Source organism: Ursus arctos, unplaced genomic scaffold (genome assembly GCF_023065955.2).
Source record: "Ursus arctos isolate Adak ecotype North America unplaced genomic scaffold, UrsArc2.0 scaffold_24, whole genome shotgun sequence".
Lineage (NCBI taxonomy): Eukaryota > Metazoa > Chordata > Mammalia > Carnivora > Ursidae > Ursus > Ursus arctos.
Window position 1 is genome coordinate 39,400,099 of NW_026622919.1, and position 12,821 is coordinate 39,412,919.

At 42.0% G+C, this 12,821-nt stretch overlaps 1 protein-coding gene across 6 annotated transcripts in view; it reads right to left on the reverse strand.

Moving 5' to 3' along the window:
- Positions 1 to 977: 977 nt before the first annotated feature.
- The window catches only part of NF1 (neurofibromin 1), a 258,716-nt gene continuing 246,872 nt past the window's right edge, over positions 978 to 12,821 (reverse strand). For all 6 annotated transcript variants that reach the window (XM_026517664.4, XM_026517666.4, XM_048223273.2 and 3 more), the window contains one exon: positions 978 to 4,636. In XM_026517664.4, the coding sequence (XP_026373449.1) occupies positions 4,494 to 4,636 (143 nt within the window). In that variant the 3' untranslated portion in view covers positions 978 to 4,493. The remainder of the gene's footprint in view (positions 4,637 to 12,821) is intronic.

Consider the following 12,821-nt stretch of genomic DNA (forward strand, 5'->3'; position numbering starts at 1 on the left):
GGGGTAAATAAAATAGTAAAGCTCATAGCAGCTGAGCCAGAGAAAGTGTTTTCCGGTGTTTACACATGTCGTGTCATGACAGAGTCCGTCAAAGGAGAGCTGAAAAGTTGGGAGAACTGTGGGATCCTAACACAGGCCCTCTGTGCAATCTCGGGGTGTCCTGGCATTTCTGCCTAAGTGCTCATGTTAAAAGAAGTCAAGACAGCCAATCCCAGAGAACAGAGTCACCTCTCAGCTTGGCAGGTCCTGAAAAAGCATTTGATGGGGTTCAGGACATACAACCCGAAAATACAGCACCTTGGCATAGTGAAGATTTTAAGCTGAAGGAGTCTGAGAAAATGGTGGAGGCACACACTCTGACCTTGCTCCTGCCCTTCTGCCCTGAAAACAGGACAGAAAACCCTCCTGTGAGGGGCGTCCACCCCCTGCCCAGAAAAGAGCGTCCTTATCTCCAAAGATAAGACAACGGCAACATGCAGGCCTTGCTAAGTGTCCCCGGGGTGGCTACACTTACCTTGTCCTCCCGGACCTATCAGGTTCCTCCATGACTGCCGACTCGTCGTCAGACCTGGCATAGAAACGCTCAGGGTTAACGGTTTCTCCGGGTCTTCATTTTCTTAGGAAGGCTCCTGGGTCACGTAAACGTGAGCTGCACGCATCTGGGCTGTGTGCTTCTCTTCTGTCGGGCTGTCCTTGTCAGTTTGATTTTCAGGCCCAGCCAGGGACCTGAAGACGCTCGAAGACAACTCTTTCCTCCCCTACACATTTCACCAAAATTATTTTACTTTTGGTTTGGAGAGGTTCTGGAAATAGGTCTTTCCCACGGAGGGGTTGGGGGAAGGAGGAGAACCCAAGGCATCCTTAAAAGAAAGGAAACGGCTTTGAGGTTTCAAAAGGTCAGGGAGAAGTTGGGGGGGGGGAGTGAGAAAACAGAGCTGAGGCATGTGAAGAAATTAAACAACTCCCCACATCTTAGAGCAGATTGAATTTACATTTTACTTAAAAAAGGGGGGGTGGAGTACATACACAGGGAGGACAAGGGTGGGGAACAACAGTGGTCTGAGATGGAGCTCTACAATCTTCCCCTACAATGATTGGTTCTGACTGTTGGGCAGTATCTCTCCTGCTGGCGTACAGTATTAACAAGGTCGTAGACGAGGGACCTGCCAGAATCTAGGCCCAGATGGAAAGGAGAGGAAGTTACCATATACAATGTAAGTTTACAATACACAGCATTTTCTTTAAATGATGTGACGCAGTCGCAGGAAGAAGTTAACAATACTAACACGAGAATAATCAAAGTTTTGTTATCCATGTACAGCAACTAACTGCTTTACAAAAAAGCAAAATAATACAATATATCATCACAGGTATTTACAGTGTAGTAAATATACTTTTCTGTCAAATTTTACACAAACTATTTACAGGTGAATATACTGCTTTTTTAAAAAAAAAATTGTGTGGCTGACACGAAGAGTGACTTTGTGTATAAGTCCATTGCATAACATTGAATAAGACATGCCTCATTATGCCCAGACGGTTGGGACGGGCGTAAAACAAAATGAGAAAACCAACAGGCCCAACTGAAAAACCCTAAAGCCCACTAAGCAGGGAGGGAGGGCTGCCAGCTTCCGTCCTGTGGGGTGGGTGGCAGCTGACCGCTCACCGTGGCGTCCTCAGCGCCGGGCTCAGGACGGCACAGGGCTGGCACTCAGTAATGAACATGTTGGTCGAGCGGATGAAGGGCACAGCCTCGCCGCTTTCCCCCCAAGCCAGTGAACCGTGTTCTCAATGTTGGCAAACAAGGGCCCACCCCTGGGACTGCACCAGTGATAAAACAGGTGGGTTATACACAACGAAAACGTGAATCAATGTTTGCCTCTTTAAAAAAAAAAATCAGGGGGAAACATCCACAAACCCCAAACAAATGACTTCTAACGTACAGAACTCACGTTGGGTTACGCAAAACGGGAAACCTGCTCTGAACGTCAGATCTCTCGCGCAGATCATGGTATGAGGCCTAAAAGAGTGTTTCATTTCTCAGGGGAAGCATAGTGGTGAGACTTAGCTCATGTTCACTTTAGTTACTTGGAAAGCTAGATTTTCCTCAAAAGTTGGAAGTTCTCTAAACAAGGTAAATTTTAAACCTTAGTAGGTTTTCAAATTTCCAGGATGTACTGTTTTTGCAGTTCAAAGAAGGCTCAATTTTGATTTGTGCAACGCTGATCATTTCATGAGGTACTTCAAGTGAATTCATTCCATTCATTACACTAGAGGGAAATAATGAATAAATTTAAGAAATAGCATACCTTGGAGAACTTGTTATGGAAACATCACTATTTTTTAACAGAAAACCTTTGGCAGTTTCTCTATTTTGACGGGAGAAGCAAAAGAGCGTAACAACACCCACCAGCATGCACCAAACCAACCAACAAAGAGGAAAAACATGGAACCACAATGATTAAAGGCTCACATTGGCCTTTTATTCCAGGATCCGAGAAGTTGCGATACCTCCCCAGAAGCACTGGGTCAGGGGGAACCGAGCCCTAACGGCAGCGTGGCATGGGGACGTTAAGGGTCTCCTTCTAAACTCAGTTCTCGTCTCAGCGTCTCTACACTCCCAGCTGCTACTATGAACTCCCTACTCTAATGCAGCCTCTACAATAGTTAAAAACAAAAGTTTAGTTAAGTGCACCTGTCTTCAATATTTTCCAACAATTCTACGTCAAAATAACAATTAATACTAAAGTTTTTTCCTTTTATTTTGGCAAATAGTTCTTACTTTTCCCAGACTGTAAACAAATTAAAAAAACTAAATTCTTGTTATTTCTGAATATCAAAAGCAATTTTATTTACATTAACATATTACATTGTTACTGTGTGGATAAATGTGAAATGTGTTATATTATTAAAATCAGAACACTTCAATGTACCATTATTTATTGACTTAGCTGTGGAATTTAATTTACTGAAATCCACTCATGAAACAGCACTGCAGGAAGCTCCCCCTCCCCTAGGTTTCTTTTCCCCTCCCAAAGCCATTACATCGTAACATATAAAGGGAACCTGGGAGCAGGGGGATGATATCTTTTTGTAATAAATATGGTTTAGATCTAAATTGGAACATCCAGACACTACTACTATGTTCACTGAAGTCAAATCATTTTGCATACTGCAGGTACCACAAAAAAACTGGATCTGCATTGCTATGGAAATTCCAACACCATGACAATCCATACCGTTCAGTATAGCAGCAACTCTTAAGGTCCCCTATTGTCATCCTAATGCAGGCTGACCAGTCCTTTCACAGTGATTAAATGCAATTCTATCATATAGAACCCAAATGTTCTACTAAAGAGATTCCTGATTTTTTTTGGGGGGGGGGAGGGGGAAGATTACAAGACACTTAAAATACATGTTATCGAAGAAATTTTTGATAATATACACCATACTCTGTGTTTCTGGGAAAATTATTAAACAAAATAAAAGCATCAGCTACTCTAAAAGTCACGTACCATTCCATTTTGCTATGGAGCTAATGCAAACATCTATGAAAATTACCTTCAAGGAACAATTTTCAGCACTTTGTTCACTGATTATTACCCTGCTTAGAATTATTCAGGAAAGAAGAGAGGGAGGGGGAAAACACATAATTACTATACTTAGTATAGTCTTGGCTTATAAAAACAAAAAACAACAACTTTTAGTATATTTAAAGATTAAAAGATAATCAACTGGAGGAAAAAAAATAAACTAGTTTGGATGACTGAGTTTGGATAAGGCCTCAGAACCCATTGCTTTAATTCGGTAACGTTAAGATATACGTGGTTATGCTTATTTTTCCTGTAATTATTGCTAATACTCAAGTGTTAGTACTTCTTAAGAACTCATTACAAAATACTAAATCCCTCCACCCCCCAAAGTACCTTGCCTGTGGCTTTATGGTGTGAAGTCACTGAGGCTTGACCTCTATGGTTCCTTCCGTTTCGTAAGGTAAAAAAAAGTCCACAGCTAAAAGTCAGATTAAACATACTGGGGTTATAGTATTATTTCTCCCATAAACTTCTATCTCGAAAAGTGTGTAAATAAGACTAACACTTTACTTTGTATGATGAAGAAGGGGAAAACAGAGAAGGCAGAGAGCTCTGTGCAAATGGCTTTCATAGCTGGCCAGTGGTAGCAGTATTCGAGAATTCATCCTCTCTCACAATTGGGATGTTCTCAGTTCGAGTGTCCTGACCTCCCACTTTCTTTGCAGTTGTTCTGAACACCTGCTATACCAGACACACCAAAAGTAGAAGAAAAAAAAAAGTTAAAGAAAAAGCAGCATTAAATTTAGGCAATGCTTCCGAGAGTTGGTCATCTGGCAACATGGCAGACGTGGGTGGGCTCATTATAAACACGAAGTGCAGCATCACAGCACGGTGGTGAGGGGTCACTAGTGACGAGCCCGTGTGAGCTAAGTCTGCTTGAAAAAGGAAAGGAAGAAAGCTTCACACGATCTTCTTAATGCTATTACGTTTGAAACTGCCAGCGCTTCTTTGCTTCTGCACTTGGCTTGCGGATCCGTGGCGAGTTCGTCCACTGTTACAGTGCCCAGTGGTGGGGGAGAGTTCAACGTGCTCCTTGTCGATTCCTGGAGAGAAGCAGAGCAGCCAGTCACTCCCCGTCCTCTGCATTTAAGCTCCTGGCCTGAATCTCATGATGCGTATACGAGATACACAAACCTGGCGAACTGTTTTCGCATATTTCAACAGTCAACTGCTAGGATGTTTATAACAACCTTGCCACACAGTAAACGTCACGTTTTGTTAAGCACAATTTGCTATCACAGCAAAAAAACAGCGTAAGAAAAAAAAACCTGAGAAGTTGCAAGAGAAAGCTAGAGGCAGGCAGGCTGGAGCTGAACGAAGGCTAGCAGCCACCAGGAAGACTAGGGCTCCTTCCCTCCACATCATACCAGAAGCTTCCAGCAGAGGTCAGCTTCTAGCCACATATCCTTGCTGGTGTTCCTATACAAATACACTCTCCAGTTGCACAAGGTACTGAAATTTGTCATTTCAAACAAAGGAAGATATATATTTTTTTAATTCATAGTGCCTGTCCCCAAGAAGCTCCAATATTTACTGAGAAAATAACATATGACAAAGGTCTTACTGTAGAATCTTTGCTTCAGTGTTTTCAACTATGGCAAATCCCTTCATGTTCTGCACCTAAAATAGATGCCATGCATTTCTTTCATGGAGGAGACTTAACCTCCAAAAACTGGGCCCTACCGTGAATTTTAGAAATAGTCCAAGCAGTGACTTCATAAAAGCAACCAGAAGCAAAACAACAAGATACTTTTTGCCCATTCGATTAGTAAGGATTGCAAATTAGATAGGTCACAGAAGAGTGGTTACCTCCGGGGACGCACTGATTGGAAGGGGACAGGTGGGTGGTTTCTTGGGGTGCTGGTAGTGTCTGTTTCTTGATGCAGATGTTGGATTCTTAAGTGTCTCCTTCTTAAAAGTTCACTAGGTTGTAAACTTGATCTGTGTACTTTTCAGTTTTACTTCAATAAAATTTACCAAAATAATTAGTGATTATACCCACCTCTGGCATAACTTGGTGGGAGAGCAGAAAGCTGGAGAGCACTTTAGCAATTTATACAAAACATAAAGTACTGCTTGATATTTACTGATACAGAAAGATGACCATAATTTTGAAGGAAAAAAACTCTCTATCCAGGAAAAAAAAAAAAAAGGCTGGGAAAACATCTGCCAAATTTGTTACTTCTGGATGGTGTTAATTCAGGTAATTTTTACCTTATTCTTATCATACCATTAGGATTTTAAAATAAACATGAAATCTGAGAAAGGAAAATACTCATTTTTGGACAAAGCACCATTTCTGTATTATAGAAAATGGACACATATCCACACATCTACTTATTGGCTCCTGAGCAGGAAATGGATTTGGGACGATCTTCTAGGAGCCCCACATCATTGACATTCAGCCTTGCACTCAACTCAGAGTGTCAGGCATCTGGAGGCACGCTGCCAGATTTCCACAGGCTCAATAAAGGTTTGCTGTCTGGAACTTATCAAAGCAACACTGGGCATCTGTGAGCGCTCCTTTGTGACAAAGTGCGCCACGCTAGGGGTCTGGATGCAGCTGAAGCACGTCCGCCGCAGCTCTCGGAGCCGAGCATGGTGGACCGGCATCTCCAATCTGCCCTGTTCCAGTCGTATGTGCGGGAAGATGAATGCAAGAAAGGGCACCACAGTGATCACAGAACTTTTCTCTGGCTAACAGAATTCTGGATGACTTTTATTCTCTTCTACCTATGTATCTGCATCCTCTCCGGAGTGATTTTTTTAAAGAAAAATAACAAAACTGAAAGGAGGCTGCCCACGCCCTCCAGCGTGCCCTGAACTCCTCGGGGGTGTTTGCGCAGGCTCTCTCCGCTATCTTGCCTGGCTCCACAAGATAAATTCGACCCATTTGTGCCTCATTTCCACTTCCTTCACCATGCATTCTGCTGCCTCTCTCTTCTCCCTGCTTCTACGTGGCATTTACATTTCTTACGTTCTGACTCTGCTACCACAACATGCGTATGCATCTTATTTCCTCTACAAGAGTAAAAAGCACCTAGAAAAGCAAAGATCATTTATTATTCATTTTCATTTTCTGGTAAGATCTAGTTGGTATCTTTTTCAGTAAATATTGGTTGAACTGAATGCTTCCATTTTTAAATGTGATCATTGTAATTCAGAGCCCAAAAGCATGCAACCCCTGATCTCCAGGATGTGGTGCTGTATTTTGAGTGGAAAAGACCCCCCGAAATATTTTTTTTAGCTTCCTCCATCTGAAATTATCATGAACTTAAGTGCACCTGACTTTCCATTTCCTTAAATCTGCACGTGGCCTACGAGTTCGAGTCCACAGTTCCTTATGTAGGTTCTTATCTTTGATAGGAAATAAGATTGAGGCAAAGCTAGGATTTAAAAAAAATAAGGGCCGTAAACAACTAGGAGACAGCCATCAGGAGGAGCCCAGTGTGGACCACCACGAGGAGGGCCTGTGGCTCTCTGCCCTCAATCTGCCACCTTGGGCTTGTTCTAGTGTGCCCACCTGGGACACGGCCTTGCCACCACAAGACACTCCACTTGCTCTGGAGAGAAAGCAGTCATTACACTGCAAGGCGGCCATGCTTTTGTTTGAGGACAAGGGCCTGCTGCCCACTGATATTCTTAAGAATTAAAGTTACAGAAGTTGGGGTCACACAGATTAAGTCACTAGGTGAAGATTTCTTCAAAGAAATACGAAGGATATTCTACTTTCTGTTAAGCAAGTAACCTTCAGACCTCTAAATAAAAATTTAAAAGCCTTATTTCCAGTTAAATGTTAAGGACAGAAAGCAAGGTATAAAGTTTTACACATACGAGGACCTCTACTATGTAAAGAAAAGACACCAGAAGATGATGTACTAAAATGTTAATAAACAGCGATTATCTTAGAGCAGTGGGATCATGGGTGATTTTTTTCTTCCATTCTTCTGAATTTTCTAATTGTTTTCCTCATGAGCATGTGTTCCTTTTGGTAAAAAACGTTAAAGTGTCACCGACTTAGTCCCATTACTCATGGCCAAAAGCTTCCATGCTATGTGAGAGGCTGATGTCCTACTTCCACTCTCAAATTAATTTTCATCTCAGGTAAAGGGGGCATAACTGATTCCCAACTTCAGAGAAAAGCTGTTTTACTTTAAAGATCAAAGGGGAAGCTGACATAAACATCGTGGAGGGTCATTTTTAAGAAAAAAAAATCAATTAAAAATGCATTGTATTTATACCAAGGTACAGGATCTTGGAGAAGCCAAGTTAGTAAGAAGCAGTGATCACGGTATCAGGTTCTGCCATTTCTGTTTCCAAGCATAATTAGCACGTTTGAGAATTCTGGCAGCAGTCCTTCATTTTGCCCTCCACAGTGAAATCTAGAAACCTCTCTAAGATGCTAGTGAAGGAGCTGGTCTTAGCATTCCATAGGAAGAACTCTCCGACGGTCAGCCAGACTGCTCAAATGCAGACAGAATTCACCCTGCACTGGCATGGGCTATATTTTGAATTAGGGAGCAGACCCTGGTGTTGCCTCTCCGAGGCTTTGCACTCTGGTCTCTCTTAGGCCCCTCAGCACTGGCTCAGTGGACACAAAAGCAAAAAAAACAAAAAAAAACAAAAAAACCAAAAAAACCAAAAAAACAAAAAAACCCAACCCATGAGGTGATGGAAAGGAAACCCTGAAGCCACCATCTGAATGAAACAAAGGTAAAAACTTTTGTGGTCCAGAATTCCTAGTTTAAATTCTCCCACAGAGGCTGTGGTCAAACGTGTTTAGAAGTATTTGTATTTTAAGCCAGTTACAAACATGCAGGACAGAAGAAGCTGGAACTCTCTATAGCAGTGCCTTACTAAGCACTATGCTTTAGTGAACTCTGGTGGTTCCAGATAAAGATGAAATCCTAAATAAAAGATGTTATTGGCCCGTATTTAGTAAATCAAGTGGGAAAAATGATTAGAGTGCATGATAGTTAATTGAAGTTGTATGTCTATCTCCTCTGCTCGAACATGAGTTCCTTGAAGGCAGGTATCAGGGCTTATTTATTTTGACAACTAGGGATAGATCCAGCCTGACGAAAAATAAAACACTTCATTTTAAAATTTCACCTAATTTTTAAGCACCAAAATGGCTTTCCCAAACCGGAACCTGATGCTTTCATGAAATAATAAAAGGATAGAATCCCTTTCAGTTCTTGAGAAGCTGAAGAAAAATGGATTAGGTGATTTGTGCGAAGTCACACAACAAACAAACGTCAACTCCACAAAAAAGACGAATGACTCAAATCCGGTGGGTTACCCGACTCCGCGTTGCTCCGTTGATTACATCTAGACTACGGCAAACCCGTCCGAAAAGTCTTACGACGTACACGAGAAGGCAAACCCGTCGGAGGGCTCATTTTACATACAACGATGCAAACAGGGCAGAAGACCCAGGTTTGAGTCTTGGTGGGATCAGACCCTAATTTGGTTCTAGTTCTTAATCTGTCCATTAAGGAGAAGAGTAGATGCGCCTATTTCAAAGGATTGTTACAACACTCAGATAAGATAATCCCTGTGAAGACTTTCTGCACACAGATAAAACAATTACTACCCAAATCAAGATGCTCCTGACACCTGAAGTAAAAAAAGATCGAGTGACGTACTGAAAGGAGTATTAGAACAAATGCTCGGTACTTGAATTTCACACTAGAATGTGTACCTAAGCTAATGTAAACAAGCACAGAATATAATAAATCTTTTAGAAGAAAAGGTAACCATCGCTTATTCTAATGCTACAGCAAATACCTCCACGGAGACATGTTAAATATGTGTTTGGAAGTATTTGTATTTTAAGCTAGAAACACAAAACTGTAACTATAAGAATTCACAAAACTTTTAATGTACTTTCATCAGTGGCCAATACTTCGTTTTGTATTTGGTCGAATCTTTTCGTATAATAGTTACGGAAGAGTAAAAGAATACAAAGCAGCTTTTATAAATCAGATATAAGTGTACTGCAGTTTTTTCTTCTTAGTCCTTAGAGCTTACTCGAGACCATATTCCTTTTTTTACACACAGGTGATAGAGTACACAGCCAGCTTTAAATTCTAAAGGAATACTGGGATCGGATTTATGCTGGCGGAAAATTTCCTAAGCTAAAAACTCTTCCCCAAACCACATCCCCTCCTTTCCCTATTAACTCTCCCTCGGGTTTCCTGTTCACCGGCCTTGCTCGCCCGGGGCTGGGACCGCATGTTCTCGCGGAGGAGTGGAAGCAGCTCGCTCACGGCCACAGGATGCGCGGCCGCGCAGGGCCAGGGAGCACCAGACCTTAAAGCGGCGGGTTTACAAGTGCCGCCGGTGCTAAGCCAAACTGTGCCGACAGGGCTCCGTGAGCGAAGTCTCACGCCACGTGCTCGGGATGAGCGCGGGGGAAGCGGCATTCCGTGCGGGGATGGCGGAAGGAGAGAGTACCTTGATGAGGGAGCAGCTGCATGAAAACTGCTGACTTAGAGCAAGGCAGAGAAGCTTCGCGGGCACGGGGCGGAAGGAAAAACAAAAGGAAGTGATGTCCACGTGGTTTTTCAAAAGGGTGCAATACGAGTAGACATTGGACAATTATTACGTTCCCTGGTTTTCAGAAGAAATCTGTTTTGAATTCTTGAACTCTGACCATTAACTTCCTAAATATTACACTCTGTGAATAAATGTTAGAACTTATAATTTTACAGATAAATGTGTTTTTACCACCTTCTTCAGAATTAAGAATTTTAAGTCAAGAATTAAACTAAAAAAATTAAGTGAAAAATTCGCAGAAATGACCCCAAGCAATTGCTCAGTTTAAAATACTTTTTCTCCCTTAAATACAGGGTAATAATAACACAGAAAAAGATGGAAAAATATTAAGAAAGTACCAAACGAAGGTCTGGGGACACCGTGTGCGGTCCCCAAAACATTAATTTGTTTCAGAGATTTTAAGTAGTCTTGAAAGAGAGGCCTGCAGGTTTCTTCTAAGAGGGAGACAGGTGAGACCTGAGGAGCGCATCAGGAGGGTTACTCAGAACTGAGTCTACACGTACAGAAACGGTTCTGACGCACCACCACGGTGCGCACAGCCGTCAACACTCCTAGCTGATCCACCCAGCCTCCCAGCGCGGGGAGGGGCTACCTCTAAGAAGCAGAGTGAGTGAATAACTGACGGGCTTGGACACAGTCCCAAATAAAGTGGAAGAGATGAATTTAAAAAAACAAAACAAGAAAAGCTCAACTGAACAGGTTTTTGCTCTAAAAAAATTCATCTTCCAATACTAACAGTAAAATAAATGATCAAAGGGGGGAAAGATTTTTTTTTTCCTAGTAAAAAACATGTAAAATAGATCACATGGTTATTTTGTTCAAAAAATTATTATACACACCTCACATTTTTTGAGGTCAAAAATGTTATAAAAGTTTTGTCCTATTACCGGAGTCTTCCAAACTTATGTCCCTTTGATCAGAACACTCTATAGTACACAGTCCAACATAACAAGCCGCACGAAGGAGGTCAAAATCGTTCTCTGTGTACACCTTGCCCTCTTACCCCGAAATCCATCTGAGGGCAGGTATCGTGTGCTACTAGCTCCTCCGCTTCCCTCGGTCTAAAAGAGCTCCTTGCATATAGTAAACAATGAATCTCTACAGGATAAATATCTGGAATTCTGGTTATTTTCTACAGAGCACTGTCCTATGGATCTTGCACTTAAAATCAAAGAACTTGTGTACACGTAGAATTTGTCAGAAGGAAGTAAAACTTTAGCTCAAAACCCAGTACTGAGATCCACAGGCAAAAACTGTCAAGTCTTTGGTGACCAGGGTCTCTCTCATCTTTAAGTGTCCCGGATTACCTCGTGTACACCTACAAAATGGGCGTGCCATTGTTTACTGAATAAAATTACAGCACGAAGATCATCAGGACACCTTGGCAGAGTATTAAAATTTAATACACTGGAAGTGGATCTACTGAATTTCCTAATGAGTACTAAGTCCATGTATTTCTGTCTGGATTTTTATTTCTAGTGTACTTGCTCTTCAAGACGTAAAGAGGATGCAGGGAGACTGCACCTGAGAACGTGATCCAGCATTCAGAACTATGGTTTTAAAAAGGCTTCTCTGCTCATTACCTAAGAGGACCACTCATGGCTTGGGCTTAAGCAAGCGAGAGCCCCCTACACACAGCATTTTTTTTTTTTTTAAGATTTTATTTATTCATTTGACAGAGAGAGAGACAGCCAGTGAGAGAGGGAACACAAGCAGGGGGAGTGGGAGAGGAAGAAGCAGGCTCCCAGGGGAGGAGCCTGATGTGGGGCTCAATCGCAGGACTCTGGGATCATGCCCTGAGCCGAAGGCAGACGCTTTAACGACTGAGCCACCCAGGCGCCCCATACACACAGCATTTTTAAGTGGATAGCTTGGTTTTTCTAGCTCTAATTCTGGTTCTTCCATTCATGTCCAGTTCAGCTATCCTGGACCTAACAGGGGACTACAAAACCAATTTGGAATAGTCTTATATGTCAGAGAGTAAATTTTATGGATTCTCTTCAGGGTTCTCTTAGTGACATTTGGGAAAATCTGAAGAGGCAGAGTTTTATGTTCATTTGGCTAAAAGGTTAATACAATTTTACATGTACTGAACTCCACTGACAGCTCCACTGATGCCAAGTTCAATTTCAACTAGGGAGGGAGTCAGAAGACCATCATTTACATATTTTAAGATACAGATTTAGAAAATAATCCTCCTTGTGCTAAGGGGATCAACAAGTGAGCTATGATAATCTGTCAAGAAGAATGCATTTTCAGAGACAATTGCTTTATGTAAGTGACCACTACTTCCTCAAAAGCTGGTGGCTAATGAATTACCCCCCAAAAATAAAGTAATACTTTATTTAATTAAGGTTTAATGCTTGGGAGTGGGAGGGAGTTCATGAATCTCTTATCTAGCTGATTTGATAGCAGAGAATGCTGGTTGGTGACCAAAAAGAAAATACAGCTTAGTGGCTGATCTTGCTAAGTACCAAAGATCTAGAAAGCAGAGTCTTGCACTGACAAGGAAAGTCTGCAGCAAAGAGCTGAGCTCTATGCAGATCAGTGACTTCTGCTTTTCAACACAGGGCAACAGAGTTTTCAGCTGCTTAAAGCTCGAGAGACTGGGCCCAGATTAATGTTGGTAATTTGACGGCAAGCCACATTTGTGCTCCATTTCAGGAG